This window comes from Vulpes lagopus, chromosome 2 (assembly GCF_018345385.1).
Source record: "Vulpes lagopus strain Blue_001 chromosome 2, ASM1834538v1, whole genome shotgun sequence".
NCBI lineage: Eukaryota > Metazoa > Chordata > Mammalia > Carnivora > Canidae > Vulpes > Vulpes lagopus.
The window spans coordinates 28,984,539-29,007,369 of NC_054825.1; the positions used below are offsets into that span (position 1 = coordinate 28,984,539).

The 22,831-nt window shown below is 45.2% G+C and overlaps 1 protein-coding gene across 5 annotated transcripts in view; it reads right to left on the minus strand.

Annotated features, from left to right (window-relative positions):
- Positions 1-22,831, minus strand: part of CNNM1 (cyclin and CBS domain divalent metal cation transport mediator 1) — a 58,967-nt gene that overhangs the window by 13,266 nt on the left and 22,870 nt on the right. For 3 of the 5 annotated variants that reach the window (XM_041746614.1, XM_041746611.1, XM_041746616.1), the window contains exons 2-8: positions 20,624-20,767; positions 17,493-17,633; positions 15,052-15,221; positions 14,255-14,354; positions 13,823-13,870; positions 10,656-10,718; positions 2,344-2,507 (exon numbers count right to left, since the gene is read on the minus strand). In XM_041746614.1, the coding sequence (XP_041602548.1) occupies positions 2,344-2,507; positions 10,656-10,718; positions 13,823-13,870; positions 14,255-14,354; positions 15,052-15,221; positions 17,493-17,633; positions 20,624-20,767 (830 nt within the window). The remainder of the gene's footprint in view (positions 1-2,343; positions 2,508-10,655; positions 10,719-13,822; positions 13,871-14,254; positions 14,355-15,051; positions 15,222-17,492; positions 17,634-20,623; positions 20,768-22,831) is intronic. The other 2 variants (XM_041746615.1, XM_041746613.1) reach the window with 1 other exon arrangement.

Sequence of the window (22,831 nt, forward strand, 5' to 3'; positions counted from 1 at the left end):
GTGGAGGTGGGGCCTTTGGAAGTAGTTGGGCTGTGAGGGTGGAGCCCTCACAGATGGAATTAGTGTCCTGATAAGAAGAGAGCTTGCTTCCCTGTCCGCCTCTTCCCACCACGTGAAGATACAAGAAGATGGTTATTTGCAAACTAGAATGAGGGCTCTCACTGGATCTACTGGTTCCTGGGACTTAGACTTCCAGCCTCCAGAACTGTTGAGAAATAAGTGTTTGCTGCTTAAGTCGCCCTGACTGCTTAGTTCAGCAGCCTGAACTAAGACAAATAAGAAAATCTGAGAAAGAAACTTAACAAAAATTCCCAGTGCACGTACAGTAGAGTCCAAGTGGCTTCCGTCAGCCCGCATATGGCAGGCAACACTGCTGCTGACCCTCCACTGTCACTTCGCACCAGCCTTTGTCTTTGCACACCATGTGCCAGCACTCAGGTCTGTGAACCACTAAGCTCTTTCTCACCTTTGTGCTCTCAAATGTTCTCTCCACCTCCCCTTTCAGGTCCCAGCAAAAATGTCATTTTCTTAGCCTGCTCTGATAACCATTTCTAAAGCAAGCAGCCCCCTTGCCAAGTCTGCCCAATCACTGTCTATCCCACCCCTGTTTGTTTCCTTGGTAGCCTTTACCACTACCAGAAATTAAGTTCTTTACGATGTGGTTACTTGTTTATCCTCTCTGTCCCCCTCCTAGCATGGAAGCTCTAGAAAGACAGGAGCTTATGGTCTTGTTCTTCAGAGTATCTTGTCAATGTCCAGGCAATGCCAAGCACAGTGTAGGCATTCGGTCAATATTTGTCAAACCCTGTGCTCATACTGTGACTTTCGAGTTCTTTTCCCACAATCACAAGACCAGTACTACAAACCCAATAATAGCTGTCAGAGTAGATCTTCTCTGATCCCATTTTTTCCTACCCCCACTTGAGGAAGGCCTGCAACAAGAGGGCTTCAGGGCTGGAAGCAAGGAGGGGAATCATGGGCTTCAGTTTTCCTTAGGCTCTACTTGATTGTCACATAGGATTTGTGAAGTGTTTCCAGTCATATATACCCATGACTATTTGAGGGTTCATTCCCAAAGTCACTTCCCCCTGGGGCTCCTTCAACTCGGATTTCCTACAACTCTCCCTAGAGCCCAGGGATTTGAGGGCTTGGGCTCTGGGGACAGAGAGACCCAACTCCGAAGCTTGGCTCTGCCACTCACCAGCCCTGTGACCTTAGATGTAAGCTCCAATGTCTTCATCTCTAAAATGGGGATGGAAGTAGAACCTACCTCACTGGGTGGTGGTAGACTTAGTGGATCATTCAGGCAAAGGAACTATAAAGCACATGCACAGAGTACCCCACAAACAGTTAGTACCCCACCTCACAGTCCAGGCTCAGCCCCTCCCTCTGGTAACTTTCCATCTTTACAGTTTCAGCTCAGAGTGTCTGCAGAGTTCTGGAACACAGAAAGCCAGCCAGCACACACTGCTCTCCAATTATTAGAGGTTGTGTTCTGGACAGAAGATGACCTCCTCCCACCTTTGTGATTAATATAGCTCTCATAATTCAGCCCACAACTGGGGCAAGATTTATCAAGTGAATTCATTGGGTGGTTTGTTGGACTTGGATAAATGGGGGCTCACTCCTGATCTTTGGCCCAAGCATGTAACAGTTTGCAGAATGCTAGCAAACAAAACAAAATAAAACCTATCAAAGCAAGAGAAAGGAGGCCATTCTAGAGGGTTTCTATGCAACCCCAATCCCAATTCCAATGAGGAATATGAAGAAACAGCTCCCCTCCTAACTACAAGGGAATGAGCATTGCTGCTTCTCTCTGCTGCATGTGCGAAGTGACGCTCCCCTGAGCTCCACACAGCCCAGGGACGGCTAAGGGTAGAACTGTTACATAAAGGGTTTTCAGTTAACATGCATGCCAAATTGCGTTTTAGACTTGAAACAGTAAGGTGTAAAAATATACTATCATACTTAAAATCATAGCATGGTTTCTTCTATACATTTGGTTTATTAATCACCTGCAAATTAATCTTGAAAAGACAAGGAACTTGGTGCCAATGGCAGGGGATCCAAAGCAAACAGTTCTGCTGGCAACTTGTCTCAGGCAAACTAATTCCCTATTGCTTTGTGCCTCAGTTTCCTCACACAAGAAACAGGGATCAGGAGATCCTAAAAGAATGACAAATAATGAGCAGGAATCAAGCTAACTGAAAATAGGGCCCTTCTAAAGCCAGGGAACAATGACCACGCAGCATTATCTTGGAGCACTGGGCATGGGGAGGCACACCCTGTCCTGCCTCCCCAGCTGGCTGGCCGGCGAGGGGATGGCCCTCCTGGGGGAGTTACCTTCACAAACTGCACATCACTGAGGATGTGCACCGAGTAGTCAGGAGTGTAGAGGTTGTTGCTGCTGCTGCACAGCTGGGTGTTGCTCCCCCCAAAGTCATTGCGCTCGCGGTTTGGAGACTCGGAGCGGTTCAGCCCGCTGCAGCGAGAAGGGGACCGGTTTACTGCAGATGGTGGGGGAGAGGCAAGGGAGAAAAGGCAAGGAAGGTGGATAGGGAGAACAAAAAGGGGAATGGAAAGAGAGATGGGGGGGGGGGGAAGAAAGAAAGGTGTCGTTTACTGAGGGCCTGCAGGACTTCTGGGCAGCAGTGGAACCGGGCCCTCACCCTTCCTGTCAGAAGGTGCCCAGCTGCCCAGCTGCTCAGTTGGGGGCAGGAACTCAAGGCTCTGCTGTGCTCAGGCTCCTCCTGCTCCCCACAACCTCTCCCAGGGAGGAGCTGGGCAGAGGTGGTCCACAGCCTTTCTCACTTCTGGTCCTTGGGTCAAGTGCAGAAGATGAGGACCATGCTGTGAGTGCGGTTAGCTACTCCAGAGCATGAGATCCTCTACCAGGATATAAACTCCCTTCACAAGCCTTATTTTGGAAAGGTGAAGGCCTTAGGTCTGACAGCACATATATCAGTCCTTGCCATGGTGAGGCATTTTAGTGGGAGTAGCTCAGGTCTGCCCTAAGTTTGGCAGGACCCTGGATAGGCGGTAGCCCACAAACATATGGGTACCTATTTGGAATAACCCACATGCCTTCTGTCAAAGGCATCCTACATGTTCAAAGTCAGTGTTTTTTTTTTGTTTGTTTTGGTTTGGTTTTCAAGAAACACTTCTAGGGAAAGTTCAATTAAGACCCATGTCACTCGGTTTCAAAACAGATATGTGAACTACCTTCCTTGAATCAATACAACAGAGGTTCTTTTTATATATATATATATATATATTATTGGAGTTTGACCTGTCAACATATAGTATAACACCCAGTGCTCATCAAGTGTCCCCTTCAGTGCCTGTCACCCAGTCACCCCATCCCCCCGCCCACTTCCCCTTCCACTACCCCTTGTTCGTTTACGAGAAAGGTTCTTTCTTTCTTTCTTTTTTCTTTTTTTTGTATATTTTTTTTATTGGAGTTCGATTTACAAGAAAGGCTCTTAAAGTGACTCTAACATCATCTCAACCACAGAATAAACCTGAGGGAGAGACCATCAAGCCCCTTCCACTCCTCTGCTTCCCAACTAATGTCAGTCCGCATTTCTTCCCCAAAATGGGAAGGGGGTGTGCTGTCAGCCTCTCATAACACAGACTTAGTTCAGGGGCTTGAATACAGAGTCTGGTTCCTCAGAGATTCTGCTCCTTGTTCTTTAGAGGTAGAACCTCGGGAATTTAGTCTTGTCTCCTGAGATAATGGTGCCATCAATCAAGATAACTGATTAGCATGTATTTGGAGCAAATCCTGGAGGCTGATGGTCTGTTTAGCTGCAAGCTGTTATTGGAAACCAGGCAGTGGAAAGGGTAAAATAACAATAGGCTGAATCATTTTTCTCATTAGAACCATAACAATCGCTGCCTTGATAGGATTATAGAATTAAGGATTCTTTTTTTTTAATAAATTAATTTTTATTGGTGTTCAATTTACCAACATACAGAAAAACACCCAGTGCTCATCCCGTCAAGTATCCCCCTCAGTTTCCAGTGTTCCCTTCTCAGTAAGTGCATATGCTCCATTACTTAAGCCAGAAACCTGGCGGGGCGCACCCCTGACTCCTGCCACTCCCCCAGCTCACACCAGGCTGTCTCACCTCCACTTCCCAACTAATAAGCCGGTCGCCTCTATCTCTGACCCCACTCAAGTCCCAATTACCTGGACCCCGGTCCTGTGTCCCCTCTGATAATCTTACGATCTGTTCTCACCTCAGCTGCCAGAATCACATTTTTAAAAGCACAAATCAGCTTCCTTTGATTTAGTCTGAATAAAATTGAAACTCCTTGTTTTTGTCCCTGAAAACCCCCCCATGACTTGACTCCTGCTTTCCTGTCTGGTCTCATCCTGGGGACTCTCTTCCCCTCTCTTTTTCGCTCTGCTGCCCTCAATCATGCAAGTGTTCCCCAACTAACTCAGAAATAGTATTTCTCTTGCCCACACTTATCTGGTTGAGTCTCAGTCATTAGGTCTCAGCTGAAATCCACCTCCTCTGAAGACTATGGCTGTCCTAAGATTTCCCTGTGTTCTCCTATCACTGTCCCTTGTTCATTCCTTCCAAGTATTTTTCACAAGTTTTAATTCATTATGTGTTTGAACTTATGTCTATTCAATTCAATGCTAAATTCCATGAGGGCGGAGGCCTTATCTTTCCTGGTCATTGTGGTACACCCAGTACCTAGCATTGTGCCTGGCCTAGAGTAGGTGCTCAGGAAAAATGTATAGAATGATTGGATCAACACCTAAGGGATTCTTAAAGAGCTTTAATTTAAGATCTAAATTTTGTGGGGTGCCTGGGTGGCTCAGTCAGTGAAGTATCTGCCTTAAGCTTGGGTCATGGTCTCAGGGTTCTGGAATCGGGCCCCACATCAGGCTCTCTGCTCAGTGGAAAGTCTGCTTTTCCCTCTCCCTCTGATACCCCCTTCCCCACCACGGCTCATGCTCTCTCTCACTCTCAAGTAAATAAAATCTTAAAAAAAAAAAAGAATCTAAATTTTGTTTAAAAAAAAGATTTCAGAGCTCTCAAATCATCCTGGATAGGAAATCCTTTCCTTTGCAATTTAAAATCATTCTGGGGAGGTTGACTTCTCCAAGAAGCTAGGGACAGGTAAAAGGACACTTCAGAACTGCAGCTGGAGAGAGTCAGAAAGTGTGCAATGAGAATCAAGGGCACCAGGAGGCCTCAGGCTTTGGGCCAGTAACCAGCAGGACACCAGCGCTTTAATAAAAGCATGTGAAACGGGATCCTGGGGTCAGGTCTCCTTGGCCCTACTTATCCCCTGGGTGATGGAGGGCCAGAACCTCTTCCACAGTGACCAGGGGCCAAGGAGGACAGTGATGGCACCGTGGACAAGAGTGAAGCACCCAGGTAATTGTAAATGGCAGTAGTACTGGGTAGGAAAATAAACATTTCATTTCTGGTTCTGGTCCCTTGAAAATAAACTGATGAGTTCTGGTTTGGCTAGATCCTTTGTGGTCTTCTGCAGGTGGTGGCTGCTAAGTTAGTCAATGGTGCTTCCTTGGGGTAATTGCTGTGGAAAAGGAAGGCAGGTAGTCCTGCAGGAGGGTGACTTCTTTGTTGTGTGAGTGGAGTCTGGAAAATCAGATCCTAACCTGGTGTGTCTTAGCCTCTACTCAGTTTGGAACAAGAGGAGAGAGTGTGAGCAGGGCCTGAGAAATAACCATATCTCCTTGACAACCCTCCACTTTGCCTGGTGGGACACATGCTTCACACACCTGATATGTGCTGTTCCATATCATCATCCCTTATGTCACAATTCTAGGCACATTTCAGGAGAATGGCAGGGAAACAGGCCTATCTTACCTACTAGACCACTCCCATCCATAGAAGGCTCTGCCTGAATCACTTCCACACTCTGTTGAAAATGAGGCCACAAGTGCACCCCTGTTCCTCCCAGAGCTCTCATCCTCAGTGGCACTCAGGACAGGCATGCCACTCTGCTGTCACTCACAGGGACCACATGTCAAATGCAAGCGACATCACTGTTGTGCTAGGAGGAGAAGCAGGTTTTGTTTCGTTTTGTAAAGTAAGAACAATGCTATTGAAAATCCCAAAGGATTTCCAACACCAAAAGATACAACTGTCTTATAAAGGTCGGGCCTATAAAAGCAATTTTTAAAAGGAAAAAAACCCTCACTTCATGACAAAGAAATCCCAGCTCATCTGAGTGTTGTGTAAGATCAATGTTTTCATGTCCCAGAGCCTGACATTCCTCAATAGGTAGGATGCTGATGACTTGGCATTTTGGTAATTGTGCACATACACTCAGAGGTTTCTGAGCAGGGAAATGGAAATGCTTTTAATAAAAAAAAAAGAGAAGAAATCAGTAACAGACGAGTGTCCCAGCAGCATGGCAAACTAGTTCAAGTTGCATAATTCCCCTTGGCATTTCCTAAGAGCAGAGGCCCAGTCTGGGGAAGTAAAGTGAAGAGGAAAATCCTAAACTATAGTCAAAGAGGTCTAAGAGGGACAGATCAAACAGTGATCAAACTGACCACAGAATCCCTCAGCAGGAGGTAGGCCAAGCAGCCAACATATCCCTTGCCTACTCTTGCTTACATCACACCCTCAAGCTGGCCCTGGACGTTGGCTGGTGGGGAGCAGGGTTTTCTGCTCCAGATCCCAAGCTCTGTGGAGAAGCATGATAGACTTCATTCCTGCAGCCTTTGCATGGTCATTCTGCAAGAGATATCTGTCCTACGGCAAGTTGGAGTCTGAGATTGGGTGGAGAAGACCCTGGGGTAAAATCGGACATGGGATGGAGGAGGAGGTTGAAGAGGATTTTACACTGTAACTGGGGCTGAATGGAATATCCTCTGCCCTGATAGGTGGAGCCCCATGAACCTATACAAAGCTCTGGGATACTTGCCTCACTCATGACACCTATATCTAGAGCAAAACCCATGATATAGAAGAATGCCCCACTTCCCTTTTTAGTCTGGGGATTTGAAGGGAAAGAAGGGGTCAGTGGCTGTCTGTTTCTATCTTTTGGAGCATCAGTGAGAGACAAGGAGGAATAGCCCTTTTTGGTCTTGGTCCCTAAGCCATGGGCCATCTGTGTTCTCCAAACTAGATGGGGAGCTCAACTGGATAGGCCTACAAGAGTACAGACTAGGATTATTAAAATTCATCATTCTGGGGTAATATTCAACATCAGACAACCAAATGCCAAAAGCTCTCTGTCAAAGCTACAATGTGAACTCTGCAAATCAGCCCAAGTGAGGAGCCCAGATGAACTCGCTCACATTACATGGAACTTTAATGGTTCCCAAATGTTTACGACACAAAAGCCAACCCAAAGGAATATTGCCACTTACCACATTTTACAAAGTAAAAGGATTATTTTTAGAGACTCCGTGTATATTCTGGGAGGAAACAGTCCCCATCGATCTCAAAGCACATTACAGATGTCAATTGAACACTGAAAAAGAATCACTGCTCCTGACCCCTCTCCTGCCTCTGTGCTTTTGTGGATTTGGAAAGATTATCACGGAGAACTCGGAAATCATGTCCACTGGGAAAAGAAAAAAGGAATGAATCTGGGGAGAGGGAATGATAACTGCAATGGAGCTGTGTACTCTCAGTGGGTTGATCAGAAGTCTATTTTTTAAACGAAAGCACCTGCAAGGCTGGCTAATTACATCATTCTCTGCTCTGGAATCAATGCACAAAACCACTCGGCTCTCCTTATTTCAAACTAAAGTTTCATATAGAAGGAAACTGCCTATGGAGAATGGTGGCAATATTTGGTGCAAGGACTGCTGGCCTCAATCCACTGTAAGCACCAGAATTCATTAGCAGGACAGCTTTCAAAATGCTAGTAAGTCACAGTCCTCTAGAGGGCACAAAAGGCCCATGTTCAGAGGGATAGCCAGGTCCAAGACAATAGAAGCAGACCTGAGTCTTAGATCCAATACATCACCCAGTGCTCAGCAAGACAAGTGTACTCCTTAATCCCCATCACCTATTTTACCAATCCCCCCTCCCCTCCCCTTTGCTAACCATCAGTTTGAGTCTGTTTCTTGGTTTGTCTTTCCTTTTCTTTCGCTCATTTGTTTTGTTTCTAAAATGCCACATATCACTATATTGTATACCTGAAACTAATATAACACTGTATGTCAACTCGACTGGAATTTAAAACAACAAAAAACAATTTTGCAGTAGATGTGATATATACATATCAATTTATCCCATACATACAAACTTACATGATGTTATATGTCAATTATGTCTCAATAAAGCTGGAAACTTTTTTTTTTTTTGAGGATGGTTAACACACAGTGTTACACTGGTTTCAGGTGTACAGCTTAGTGATTTGACAAGTTTACACATTATGCTGTGTCTACCACAAGTATAGCTCCATCTGTCCCATTATATCCCTATCACAGTATCACTGACTGTATTCCTTATGCTCTGCTTTGTATTCCTGTGACTTATTCATTTTAATTGGAAACTTTTTGTTAAAAATAAAAAAAGAATTAAAAAATTAAAAAAAATAAATGTAACATTAAAAAGAGAGAGAGAGAGATTAGGATTCCAATCCTCATCCTACTACCTTCTCCCTGTGATACTAATGGATGGCTTGATGTTTTTGGAGCATGTTTCCTTTACCTATTGTTTTCAAATGATAATTCTTTGGAGGGTTGTGGGGATCAAATAAAATGACTGGGCTCTTTTTAAACTTAAAGGCTCTATTAATTTCCAGGATTTCTTTTTTCTTCTGTGTAAGGTGGGGACAAGACATAATATATGCAAATAATTGTATTTGGATCATAAATTAAGTATGGGGCCAGACAAAAGGAGAGCAGATGAAAGAAGGTGGGAGGAAAGAGTCAAAGGAGAAGCAAGGCATTCACACCTTTTCTTTTTTCCTGCTGTGCTCCTCACTGCTCTACTCTGTAGAGGTAAACCAAGGGTCAGAAGAAGCTGGCCTTGCTCTCAGCTTTGTGGCTCACCTATTGGGTTGGACACCCACTCATGGAAAACGAGGGGAAGGTGAAAAGAGCTCTCAGGAGCAGGTGCCACCCACCAGGGTAGGATCAGAAGTGGCAGCACCTCCTGAGGGGGCGTGGAGTGCGTCACACAGCAGGAACAAGTCTCCTTCATTTTGGTCTCATAAGGGGTTACTATCAAGTTTTTCATGATAAATATCAATGAACTAAAATTAACCTTCCTTTAATTGGAAAGTTACAAAGAACTGGCTTGTCTGGTTAACTGAGGGTAATTTAAAAGGAAAATATACCCCTTCTTTGATCCTTTTGGTTGAATATCTTTTAAAAAATGTAAACCTTCTCTTTTGACTGAAGCCTTATAGCATACTCTTCATTCACCAAGACTCCCTGTGTGTGAAGGATCCTGAAGGTCCATGATGTGGTCATTTCTCATTTTGCCCACACGCAGGAGTAGACCAGTTAGCTGATAGAAGGCACCAGGTTGGCATCCCACATCGACCATGCTGGTCTGTCGACATCATGAAGGCGTGAGCTCTCACAAAGCGAGAAAAATGTTATTTCTTGGTAGAAAATCATCATTAAATAAGAGAAAACTTTGGTGAAATTTGAGAAGATGATTAACTTGTCTTTTACAGATAAACATGGGATCCAGATGGTTTTTGATGGGAAAAATGTGATTTGGGAGAAAGCAGGAATCAATATAAATACTGCTCAAGTTGCAAACTTGGGGGTTTGAGGTCTCAGGACATAGCCTTTATGAAAGTTGACGGTCTACTGTAGAGATAGCAAAACGTAACTGGATTCTTGATGGCTGAGGTTGTGGTGGGGCCTCAGAGTCCTACACTGGGACAAGGAGACAGATGTGGTGGGTGCAGGAAATTGGACTGTATTTTCACATTCTGACTTCAAGGCAATTTAACAAATAAATTCTTGGTTCGGTCATTACTTGTTTCATGAGCCTAAGAGAGCAACCTCTAGAGATGAAAACAATACAAACACTTCATTGATTATTTAGATTTATTACATTGTCCTCCATCCTCGAGTTACCATGTAGTTCTATGAAGAGCTGCCTGACCCAGTTAAAAAGAAACCCAGCAACTTTTATTTAATTAACAATAGAGGTTAAACCTAATGGAACACTGTCTTGAAATTTTTACACATTTTCTTTGTATGAGTAAAGCCAGAGAGAATATGGTCCCCAGGGTGTAACATTATGAGGAAGATGAGGATGGGTTAGTGGTCAGCTAAAGATAGAGGCCACATAGAATGAATGGTGGAGAGAAAATAGGTAGCAATAAAGAATAGTAGTCCATTGTTTCTATTTCTCTCCTGCTGCACTCCTCAGCCCTCCATTCTGAAGGGAGACAAATGATGAGGAAGAACCACACCATCCTTCACCCCATCATTTCTCCCTCCCTGTACATCCACAGAGACATCCCCAGGAGCTAAATTCCCAAGTGACACCATTGAACCAGCAATGCCTGGGCAGTTTGCGCAAATGAGTGTTTTCCATGTGGTGTGCTATATACCTCCATCCTGGAGCACCTGCTGGAGGAGGCTAGTTCTTTCACAGGACAGTGACAGAAACCAAAGGCCTCTTGCAAACCCCGTTGGATCTACAGAGACCCGAGAAACACCCACGCATGTTTACCTGGGGAGCCTGCCAGGGAGTCCCCTCTGCTGAAGGCGAAGGTACGAGACACAGAGACGGGCACTAGAGAAGAGTCAAGGGCCAGGGATTTGTGAGTCGCAAAAGGTAAGATAAACATAAAAGGAGAAAGACAAAGAGCAAAGTGTGTGAGTCAGTCTGTTCTTGAATCTTCAAAATGTTACATTTCTCCGCAAAAAGGGAATCTTGCCTCTGAAAACAGGGAAACTGCCTACCCTCTCACAGAATCGCTCTCCAGAAACAGGAACATAAAATAGTCTTTGCTCAAAGTCTTCTGAAAAGATGCACAGTAATCTTAGAGGGCATTAGACCTGCTGATGACAAGAACGGGCAGGCTCCCTGGGAGGTAGGGGGTCGCGTGGACACGGCATTCTCTCTGAGCCAGCAAAGATGCTGGGAGTCCAGCAAGGCCTCCCCTCGCCACCGGGCTCTCCCAACCTCCACGCACATCTGACTGCCTGCTGGATGGCTGGAAGCAGAGTGCGTGCTCCTGCGGTGGCGGGGGGCGGGGGGGCGCCCTGAGGAAGCTGGACCCTGCTTCAGACTCCTCGGAGCTCCTCGTGGTCAGTGCTCCGGAGGAACGGTGCATTGCTAGATCAAAGGCTGTTTCTGTCTGGGAATCTGTCTTCCTCTCTCTCATCTAATTATCCTGGGAGCCCCTTCCTTAGGGACTAAATGAAGTCGGTCTGAGGTGACAGCACACTGAAACTGGCAACTTCTGTAGTCTTAGCCGCTGCACCAGGTGATTTTACTGAAATCACCCATACACTCAGGGGATTTGCAAAGCTTTGTTCCTACCTGATAATCATTTGGTCTGACACCAGATGTCAAAGAATATTGGAATGGACTCCTAATGTGAGACATACCGGAATAAGAAACCCCAGTCTCAAGAAGCATCCTAGAGCTTCCTGGGCTGCAAATTAAATGTATACTCCAAACAGGTAGGAGGTGGTCTCTCTCTGCCTGCCTAGCCCTGTGCGCATCTGTTTTTCCTACCCTGAGCTCAAGCCTGGTTCCTTCAGAGTTCCGGGCTCATCGTAATCTGCTTGGGTTCCCTGGCAACCAGATCCAAGAGAGAGAAGACTGATAACCTCAAATTTGACTCTGAGGCTAGGCTGCAGGGCCAGTGTTCTGGCAAACCTGCCATCCCATTTATCTCCCTCGAAGGCTAATAAGGCTACAGGCTGGCTTCGAGGACAGTGGTAGTTTGCTAGATCAAGACTCTACAAAAATGTACTGCCTTAAGCTCTCCTTTGACTGCAGGCTGACTTTCTCAGCCAGTGAGTTATGCTGGGTGGCTGGACCCTGGGCTGAGGGCACACCTGGCACAAGTGCAGGGTGTGGCAGCCTTGGCAGATATTTCACACTGTCCTCCACTAAGTGGGGGGGGGGGCTTATAGGGTACAATGGAAAATGTCTCCATACCCTACTACTGGCTAATTCGACTTCTTTCTCCTTCTGAAGATTTATAGAGATGCTCAAAAGTGAGGGGGCAGGGAAGAGCTTAATGCTCCTTTTTAGTTAACCAGTTTTGAAGGAGAGATCAGTATTGCAAATTTACTCCTGTCTCACTGATAAGATTAAAGGAGAAATGTATAGAAAGAATGAGAGACAGGAAGGAAGCAAAGACAGAAACCAGGTAACGTGTTCCACAACTCTTAAAATGATTTTTTTTTTAAAGAAAAAAGGTCATCCATATCAGGTGGGCTGGGGAACCTCACTTGGATCCTTGTTCCCACATCTTTTGGGCTTCTGAAAGAGCCAGAACAGGGCCCCATGTCTAGGTAACATTTAGAATCCTAGGAATTACTTCACTTTGAGTAATCCCTAATGTGATGGATGGAAATCTCCTTTAGAGAACCAAGATTTCCCTGGTCCTGTAGCCCATCCCTCACCCATTCCACAGTTCTTGTTCTAAGATGGTGATGCTTTCTTCATCAACCTTGTTTGAGATTTGTTGGCTTATGTTAGTGTAATAATGTACCAGGGCTTTTCTTTTCCATTTCTTCAGCTCATGCTGGGCCACGCCTTGGGTGGGAAAGGTACTTCAACTTCATTTCAGCCTTCTTCTGGGCTAGGATATGAATTACACTGCAAACTCTTCCAATATTTCCACAGAGAAATTGCATTCCAGAACGTGATGGGTCTCAAATCTGTATTTGAGATTGTGTGAACCAGCCAGGACACTGGAATGCATCTGGGTAGTCATCAACTTGCTTGGTAATTTGGAGCAAGTCAATTCTTTAGTTTCTCTCTGTTAAAATGGTATCTACCTTTCATGTGCCAGGGATCATGATATCACAGCTTTGGGATCCTCTGATAAATCCCAATATAAAGCACTATGCAAAATCCTTTTTATGATGAGAGAAAACACCCCATTTGGCATTAAAATAGCCACCATTGTAAACACTAACAGCTGAAAGCAATGCAAAATTCAGACTCATGAATCAAAAAGAAATCTAGAGAAATCATTCTTTCTGGATCACACTTATATTCCAATAAATGCCATGCCTTCTAAACACAAGTATAATAACTCCACACAGGAAACAGCGAGAAGGTAGAGCACAGAAGGGACAGAACAAACCAGCCATCAGCCCTGTGGCAGCCCTCACCATCAGCATGCACAGCCACCTGGCAGCCGCTCTCCACTAGCTAAGATGTGGTGACGAGGAAAGAGAAGCAGGTAAGCACTATATTGCACCAGCCTGGGACTTGTGTCCTAAGACCTTGCAGTCATTTCCTCCTGATACCGTAATGACATACCAGGGTTTTCAAGTAAAGGCCAGTGAGTGAATTATATCATAGCAGAGAAGGAACGGCTGAACCAGAGCACACCAATCACCTGCCTGCATTCCCCGGCAGGTGACAATTTTAAATGGTGCCCCTCCCCTCACAACTTCCCTCCCTGTCATTCATCACTTGCCCATGAGCAGAGAAGCAGGAGAAAACATTCCAAACACAGAAACTAAGCACCTGTGGTCTATGGGTACCTGGCAGGAGGCAGTGTTCCAGGCAGAGCATTACAAAGAGGCTGCCAACATTTGTGTTAGCCCCAGCCCAGGCTCAAAGTGCTCGGTCCAGGTCCCCAGAGTGGGCTGAGGCAGGACCACGATGGGGGCAGATGAGGGAGGGGTTTGAGAGATACATACGAAAGACAGAGGATCCAGCCAGACTTCCAACCTTCCGCACATCATTATCTAAGGAAAGAAGGATATGATGTGTTTCAGAGGCAGTTCAGAAAACACACCTTCTTAGGGGAATGCCCTTCATCCACCCCACCTCCCGCACCAACCCTGCAAAAACCAGGCAATCAATGTAAGTGTAAAAAGCAAAATAAACTTGTCTTTTCATACGGAAAAGTACCACCACCCATTCCTAACACTTGATAATGTTATAGTCTACCATGTACTTCTGTAAACAAACTCTCTGTATATGAAATGACTCTTACACTCATTTTACAGAGGAGGAAACTAAAGTCTAGGAAGTTAAATGGCTTGTACAGAGTCCCTAAGAGGAGTCAGGACTTGAACCCATATAACCCATTGCTTCCCCAAAAAGCTCTGGCTTGGGAACTGGAGTACCTGAGCAAGCAGTGGTCATGATGGCTGGGACCCCATAGTAGGTGAAGGCTCCATTCTCGAAGCGAAGGCCTTCCTTCCCAACCTCCACTTCCACTTTACCCTGGAGAAAGAAGGAAGTGTACTAAGGGTGTGCATGAGTCCTTCCAGTTCTCCTATTGACTACAACCCTAAAGTCTTCTGTCTGGATAACAGGTGGGCTGATGTTCTTATCACAGGGAAATGTGAAGTCTGTCTAGATCCATTTCAAAAATAGCACCTCCAACTTCAGTAGCCCTTTGTAGTAAATTAATTGCTTAGTTCATCAAAGAGCATCCAGTCCTGACTAATCAATTTGCTTCGTGATGGCCCTTCCATAACGAATGTCCCAGCACCAGCTAGTGTCAGGCTCCCTGCATGGGACCTGCTTCTCCTGCCTGTGTCTCTGCTTCTCTCTCTGTGTGTGTCTCTCATGAATAAATAAATAAAATCTTAAAGAAAAAAAAAAACCAGTGGGGCAGTGCACAAGGCCGGGGGCTAGCTAAACCCCTCTACTGGAGAAGTGCCCACCCTACTCCATCATCAACACTGCTGACTGGCCAGACTAACTGCCATCAAGATTCCACCACTCTTGGGACACTAGCCAGTCACAACAGACCCCTATGGTGAGTCATGGACAAATGCCCACCCCAACTGGCTTTGCCGCAAGGTAGCAGGCTGAGTCTTAGAACCTTGCACGAAGAAGGCACAGCCATTCCTCTCCAACCAGCCTGGATATGCCCTCATCTTGCCCTCAGAGGGTCCCTAACTTTCCCACTCACCTGCAGAAGCAGCACAAAGTAGTCCACAGGGCGGTTACGCTGGTAGAGGTAGTGTTCTGGGGCTTTCTTGTTCTTCTCATCAAACTTTAGTTCCTGGATCACATTCGGATGTTTCAGGAGCCGGAGCAGGATCTTCTCTGAGAGGTACAGAGATTTAAAGGGCTCCACTTCTAGAGGAGATAGGGAGGCAGGAAGAATCAGCAGCTGGAGGAGTCAGGATAGGCACGACCAGGCTATGTGTCTAAAGCCACCTCCATTCATGCTCCTGGGCACCAAGCTGGCAGGGCTCTTGTGATTCTCTTAGGGAGAGAGAGGGGGGTCTTATACCCAAGTGTGCATCTCAGCTTTTCCCCATGGCCCCTGGGGATGTATGTCCCTATGCTGGCACACTGGAGAAAACAGATCACCGTTTTGGAAATGTCAGTTTTGCTATTCATTTTCTTCTTGATTTTATTTAAAGTTGTGCATAAACTTAAATAAAAAGGCAATTTTGCTAGTTGCAATAACATGGATGAACCTGGAGGACATTATGCTAAACGAAATTAGCCAGTCACATAAGGACAAATATGTCTGATGCCACTTTTTTAAAAAAAAAGATTTTATTTATTTATTCATGAGAGACAGAGAGAGAGAGGCAGAGACACAGGCAGAGGAGAAGCAGGCTCCATGGAGGAAGCACTGATGTGGGACTTGATCTTGGGACTCCAGGATCATGCCCTGAGCCAAAGGCAGAGGCTCAACCGCTGAGCCACCCATGCATCCCTCTGACACCATTTATATGATGAATCTAAAATAGTCAAATGTGGGGCACCTGGGTGGCTCAGAGTTGGTGGGCATCCAAATCTTGATTTTGGCTCAGATGGTGAGATCAAGCTCACTTTTGGGCTCTGTGCTGGGCCTGGAGCCTACTTAAGATTCTCTCTCTCTCTCTCTCTCTCCCACTGCCCCTCCCCTCCCCTTATGCATATGCATGCTCTCTCAAAAATGTTTTTAAAAAATGTAATAAAACAAAATAAAATAGTCAAACTCATAGAAGCAGAAAGCACTCTGGTTGGCCAGGGTGAGTGGGAGGGGCGCATGGGAAAGATACTGGTCACAGGGTGCAAAGTTTCAGTTATGCAGGATGAATAAATCCTAGAGATCTTCTAGCTTAGTGCCTGTAATTAGGAATACTGTATTGTATACTTAAAATTTTGCTGAGAGAGATTTTATGTTAACATAGAACAAATAATAATAAATAATAAATAAATAAGGTGGGAGGAAACTCTTGGAGGTGATGGATATGTTCATGACACAGACTGCGGTAGTAGTTTCACAGGTGTATACTTAGCTCCAAACTCCTCAAGTTGTATACATTAATAATGTACCGCTTTGTGTATGTCAATCTTACCTCAATAAAGAGGTTTAAGGAGAAAAAGAGTAATGGTAAAAAGAGCACAGATAAGTAATCCATATGAATAACAAAAGCTTTAATACTATAATCAAATGAAATATGGAGAATTTAATCTGATTTGTTAGTATGACATGTATCTGTTGAATGAAAAGAAATTCCAAGTTAATACAGAGTTAATTACTTAAGGGATACGTTCTCAAAAATGTGAAGCCTTGCTGCATCACATTTTTATATTAACAGATATTATTTTATGTTATGTTATGAACAGATGCAGCTGTTTTGCTGTGACAGGCAGCCAGTAGTTAAAAGAAATCTGTAATTAGGACTAGAAAACATGTTGAAAACTACTTTCATGAAGCTCCAATTTAAAGTTTTCTGTTTTTTAGCACCTGGAACAGTACTAGGACTCATAACACACCCAAGAAACCCATGTTGGATTAACTGATAATTGAACTTAGTCATGGGTGTGATTATCCTAAGTCAGCACCTTCATTAGGCCTGGATGAGAAGGATGGAAAGTTCAAAGACAAATACTATCTTCTTTATAAGAAGAAGTTTGTATTTGGAGCCTCATTTTTTTTTCTTCTAAAGATTACCAGTTTCACAATCAACTTCTGTATTTTAAGAACTTGTAAGTCATAAGCCTATGTGGTCCTGGGAAGGTCCTGGGCCTCGGGCCTCGTCGCCCTCCTCAGCAAATCCTCAGGGGCACCTCAGCTCCAACAGGATGGAGCTCAGCCTCAGGCTCCTGCCAGGAAGCAAGGGGAGAAAGGGAAAAGAGCAGCAGTGGTTTCTTTAGCTCCCTTCTTGAGAAGAAGAGAGAAAAGCAGAGTTGAGGTGTACTTCCACCCTAGAAGATCAGGGCTGGGGCTGAAAATGATGATATGTGGCATTCTGCGGCCCAACCTACGGCACTCCCTCCCCTGGAACAGAGGTTCTGTGTCTGCTGTGCATGGGAATTAGGTTGTGAGGTGCTATAGATGTAACTGGTGCACGGGTTTCACCTTCTAGATCCTAAGGAGGGGATGTGGGGGTGGGGCGGTCATACCTGTGGCCATGAAGCGGTGTGTGGCCAGCAGGAGCTGCGGGGAGATCTTCACCCTCATCTCTGAGTCGGAGAGCTTAAACAGGGAGAAGTCGTGCCGCTTCCTCTCCCGGTGCGGGACCCTCTGCTTTTTCCGGTTGTCTGCTGTAGGGGCACAGGGGACAGATGGGGGCCATCTCAGAATCAGTTTTCCCACAGTCACATGGGACAGACAGATCCTTTGGGATCTCATGAGTGTCTGCAATGTATCAATTGTAGGTGACCTCACAGCTTCTCTTTCCCGGGGAGGAGAAGGGTGCTGATAAGGGACAGACAGCAGGACATGCCTCCAGGTCTCAGTATCACGTACACGGAGGTGGTGTGGACTGGAATAGGGGAAAGGCTGGTCTGGTGCCTCCAAGGCTGGGGTTCCAGTGCCGGTTCCCCTCCTTACCAGCTGTGCAAAGTCTCTAAGCCTCCGTGTGTCTGTTTTCATCTACACAGTGAGGTTCCTAAGCAGCGATAACGCTTCTCCTCATCCTGTGCAGTTAGTATGAGACTCCGAGCAGGTTTGGCAGAGCCCAGCAAGTTTCTGCCTCTTGTCCTGTCCCCAGAGCTGGGCTCACCAGGTCTCTCTCTTCCTGCTGATTTAAACTCCGTGCTGAGCAGTACCCGGGGCATGTCACCCAAGGGATGTAGGTGGTCGTCTCCTCTTCTCACTCACAATTCTCCTGCTTCAACCCTAGCCTCTTCCCAGGTAGAGAACAGGGAAAAATCAAGGGAAGAAGAAAGGGGAAGGAATGGGAACAGCCCTACAACTTACAAAGCTGGGTTCTCAGGCAAAGCCTTAGAGGGACTTTAGATGGCCTGTGATACTAATGGGGAAAATCTGCTTTTTCCAATTAAATTTTTTTCTCTCTTCTTTTTTTAAGCTTATCTTCAAGAAATATTTTCTTAGGAGTAGGGGGAATGGTCACATATTTTTTTGCTTTCCCTTAGTTTTGAGTAAAATTTTGAAGTGTCTCGCCTATTTCACAGTGCTAAGGAGAGCAGGGAGAGCGATTTGGGTTTTCTCCAGACTTGGCCTGGAGACAGCCAGGGCTGCAGGGAACTTGTAGTGCAAGCCGAGCAGATGCAGTGGACATTAAATGGAATGAAGCCCAGGGACAAGGAACCAGGGCCCTAGAATCTGGCTCCCCGGTATTCTCCTCCTTTTGGAGCTCACTTCAGCCCCATTTTCTAGAAGTTTGGATTTCCTTCTAGAAGACAGAAAGTGCCCTTCTACCGTGCTGTCCTGTGGGCCTATCTTGGACTCCCGGCTGCTGCTTTAACTTTCCTTTTGCTCCGGTAACAACAGTGGCAAGATGCAGACCTGGCTGTCCCGTGGGTTAGGGTCAAATGAGAAGAAACACAGTATTCCTGGTTCCGTGGCCTTCTCACAGCTCTTAAAGAATCCTGCCAGAAGCTTATTTGTAAGGACAGGAAAACCCTAACCTTCTCTAACTTTAGAAAGAGGATTGCTCAGCAAGAAAGCAGCAAATAGATGTATCAGATCAATTCTTCTACTCTCACTGGTGAGCAATCTTCTGCTTTAATAGGACATGTTTGCTTAAATATCTCCTCTCCCTCCTCCAACAGAATGCCACTTAACATTTCACCATTGGAGAATCATTCCTCATCTCCCTCTTCATTTCTATTATTTTAATAGTAAGTATTTGGAACATCAAGGTTGTTAAAACAAATGCTGGAGGAAGAGCATACTCATTTAGATTACTATCACTACTATCAGCCACTAACACTTTAGTGTGAATGCCTTCCCTAATAGACCTACTGAGATACTCGGGAATTCTAAGTTCTCTTAGATTCTAAATCAAGAGTGGTGGGCAGAGGAGCACCTGGGTGGCTCAGTCGGTTAAGCATCTGCCTTCAGCTCAGGTTGTGATCTCAGGGTCCTGGGACTGAGGCCCACATTAGGTTCCCTGCTCAGTAGGGAGTCTGCTTCTCACTCTCCCTCTGCCCCTTCCCACCACTCATGCTCTCTCTCTCTAATAAATAAATAAAATCTTAAAAAAAAAAAAGAGTGGTGAGTAGAGGTGAAGGAAGAAGGGAATGGGGGAGGTAGAGGTTAACCCCTATTTGAAGAAGTTGGGTCTGGCTAGGGTATCACAGCAAAATCACTGTGACACTGTGACACTCTTACTTGTGTTTTGTCTGGGCCTGACCCATCTTTTGGGTTTGGTCTCTAAGAATAAAGGGAAGGCAGTCTTTATGCACCACTCACTGCCTTACAGAATTAAAGCTCTTTCTACAGGGAGCTGGTTTCAGAATGGCTGCTCCTAGCAAACTAAGGACAGGATTCTGGATGGAATGAGTTATCTGAGGTAGGGAAAAGAGACTGCTGTCTCATGAAGTAAAATTCAGAGGAGGAAACACTTCCTGGCTTAGGGACTCCGGTAGATTTAGATAACACTCTCCTCCCACAGACAAAGCAAGCCTTTGTAATGTTTGCAAGCAGAGCTTTGATAAGGCTCAGTAACCAAAAGCCCTCACCCTCTGCTTGGAGTCCTGATTGTTCCCAAAGAGAGGGCTGTGGGTGGAGGGCAGAGGTGGAGAGGGAGAATGAGACACCAGGCTGCAGGGCTGAAAAGGCATGAGGGAGAAGAGCGGTGTGGAAGAAGGGGTATTTACGGTTTGGGCTTAGGTTGCATGTGGGCAGTCTCCCGACAGTCTTGACTGTGCGCTGTTGCAGTTTTGTGGGTCAACTGTGAGTGCAACCCCACGGAGTGCTAGATGGAGGAAGAGACAAAACCAAAACAATGCAGGGGAGGGACAAAAACTAGGGCAGAGAGGCCACCCAAGGCACACTTAGTTTCCGTTAGTTCCTTTTCCATCCAAAGACCAGGAGGTCTCCTTTTTAGTGTTGGCTTAGTTCCCAAAGGTTCCCTCCTGATAAACATTTAGCTAGCATTTTCTCAGTGACTCAGGGTGACTCAAGCCAGGGTATCCTACCGTGCCAGCACCTAACATTTGGGGGCTGACAGCAATGCATGGGCTTGTCCCAACACTCTTTCACACAGTATGTCAACCTAGGCCAGCCCTGAGAGTCTCACAAGAAAGGGGATGACCCTGGAAAAAAGCCAAGGCCATGCACTTACTGTAGAGGTCAGTTTCATCCAGGATCTCCGACTTAATGATCTCCTCTATGATGTCCTCCAGTGTGACAATGCCCATCACCTCATAGAAGGGGTCCCCTTCACCCTCATTGTTCACCCGCTGGACAATGGCCAGGTGAGATTTTCCTAGAGAACAAATGAAGTCACAGTTAGGGATCTGGAACATTTTTAAAGAAATCTTTCCTTATGAGAAAATTATACAAAGTTGTTCTGTGACCAACTGTGGACTGAACTCATCATAGGACCTCCTTAAAATATGAAGCTTGTATATAAGCTCTTACAAATGCAAACATTATACTTTTTTGAAAAATATTTTATTTATTTATTTGTCAGAGAACAGCATGAGTGGTGGGAAGAGGTGGGTGGGGGGAGAAGCAGACTTCCCACTGAGCAGGGAGCCTGATGCAGGGCTCCATCCCAGGACCCTGGGATCATGACCTGAGCCAAATGCAAATGCTTAATCAACTGAGCCACCCAGGCACCCCGAAACCTTTTACTTTTATATCTGTCTCCTTTCTAGGAAAGTTACCTAGTATACACAAAGCCAGTTAACTTTTTTTTCTTTTAACTTTCACATATTAGCAAGTATATCTAAGCTGAAGGAGGATAAATAACCTAATTAAAAGAATGAGAATTTGGAATCAAAAGATTTAGAAGTCTTTTTTCCTCCAAACTTCCCTCATAACTACCCCAAATACTCTCCGTGCAACTGCCCTTGGGCATATCATTTAACTTCTACTGAGTCTCTATTTTCTCATTTAGAATTAGGAAATAATACCAGTATGGTGATTTTAAAATATGGCCTCTGGGGGCACCCAGGTGGTTCAGCGGGTTAAGCGTCTGCCTACAGCTCAGGTCATGATCCCAGGGTCCTGGGATTGAGCCCCATGTTAGGCTCCCTATTCGGCTGTGAGCCTGCTTCTCCCTCTCCCTCTGCAGCTCCTCCTGCTTGTGCTCTCTCTCTCTCTCTGTGTGTCTCAAATAAATAAATAAAATATTTTAAAAATAAAATAAATAAATAAAAAATAAAACATGGACTCAAATTCTTTGATACACCTCCTATTGAAAGATGTGGTCTATATCTCTTTCTCTGGAATCTGGACAGGCCTGTGACTACTTTAAGCCACAGAGGACAGGAAAGTGGGATACTACAAGGATACTTCTGAGGCTAGGTCACAAAAGGCATGTGGCTTCTTCTGGAAAAATGCTCTAAGAAGTTTGAGGCTACCATGGTGGAGAGGGCACATAGAAGTCTAAGTGCTCAGGTGACATATTCAGATGAGCCTTGCCTTCCAGCCATCCCACCACGGTGCCAGGCAGGTTAGTGGAGAAGCTGTGTTGGCTGTGGATCTGCAATTTTCATGATCCAGCCCCACTTGCTAGAGTCCTCACCAGCCAATCTGGTCTTCTCTAGCTGCAGGCATAGACACTGTGAAGCAGAGATAAGTAAGTCCTGTTGCACCTCATCCAAATTCCCGACTCATAGAATCTGAGCATCATAAAATGGTGGTGTTTTTTGCTCCTAAGTTTTGGAGTGGTTTGTTAGCAGTAATGACAGCTAGGATAGCCAATAGCCATATGGTCATTGGGGGCTCAGAGGACCTAGTGGGTGTGTAAGAGTGCTTTGTAAACTATAATGTGTCATAGGCAGGCAGTTAATTTTTATTGTCCAACAACTGAATGATAATAGTTAATGTATAGTGAACTCTCATCATATGTCAGGCACTATTTGGAGCACTTTTTATGTATTAACTCATGTAATCCTTCTAACAACTCCTGAGACAAGTACTAGTCTTATCTCCATTATAGATGAAAGGACTGAGGCACAGATGGGTTAAGTAACATGCCTAAGGTTACATAGCCTGGATGTGGGGCAGCTGGATTGCAAACTCAGGTAACTAGAGTCAGCCCTAAAGTAGAGACTGAGTCTTACCTAACAGCCCTACAATCCTGCTTTACCTTGATTTGTTTTTATCTGCTGATAAATACATTTCCTGGTCCTATTTCTAAAATGCAGATTCGGGTGGTTTTTTTTCCTTGGCAAAGAGACATTTAAGGAGAAAATCTAGGGTTGTGACTTAGATGTTATTCTTGCCCCCTCCCCCCCCAATAAATTAATAAAAGGAAGGTCATGCTTTATCAGTATTACCCTTTCTAAGCTTGGCTCTTGCTAAAAATATCAGATAAATG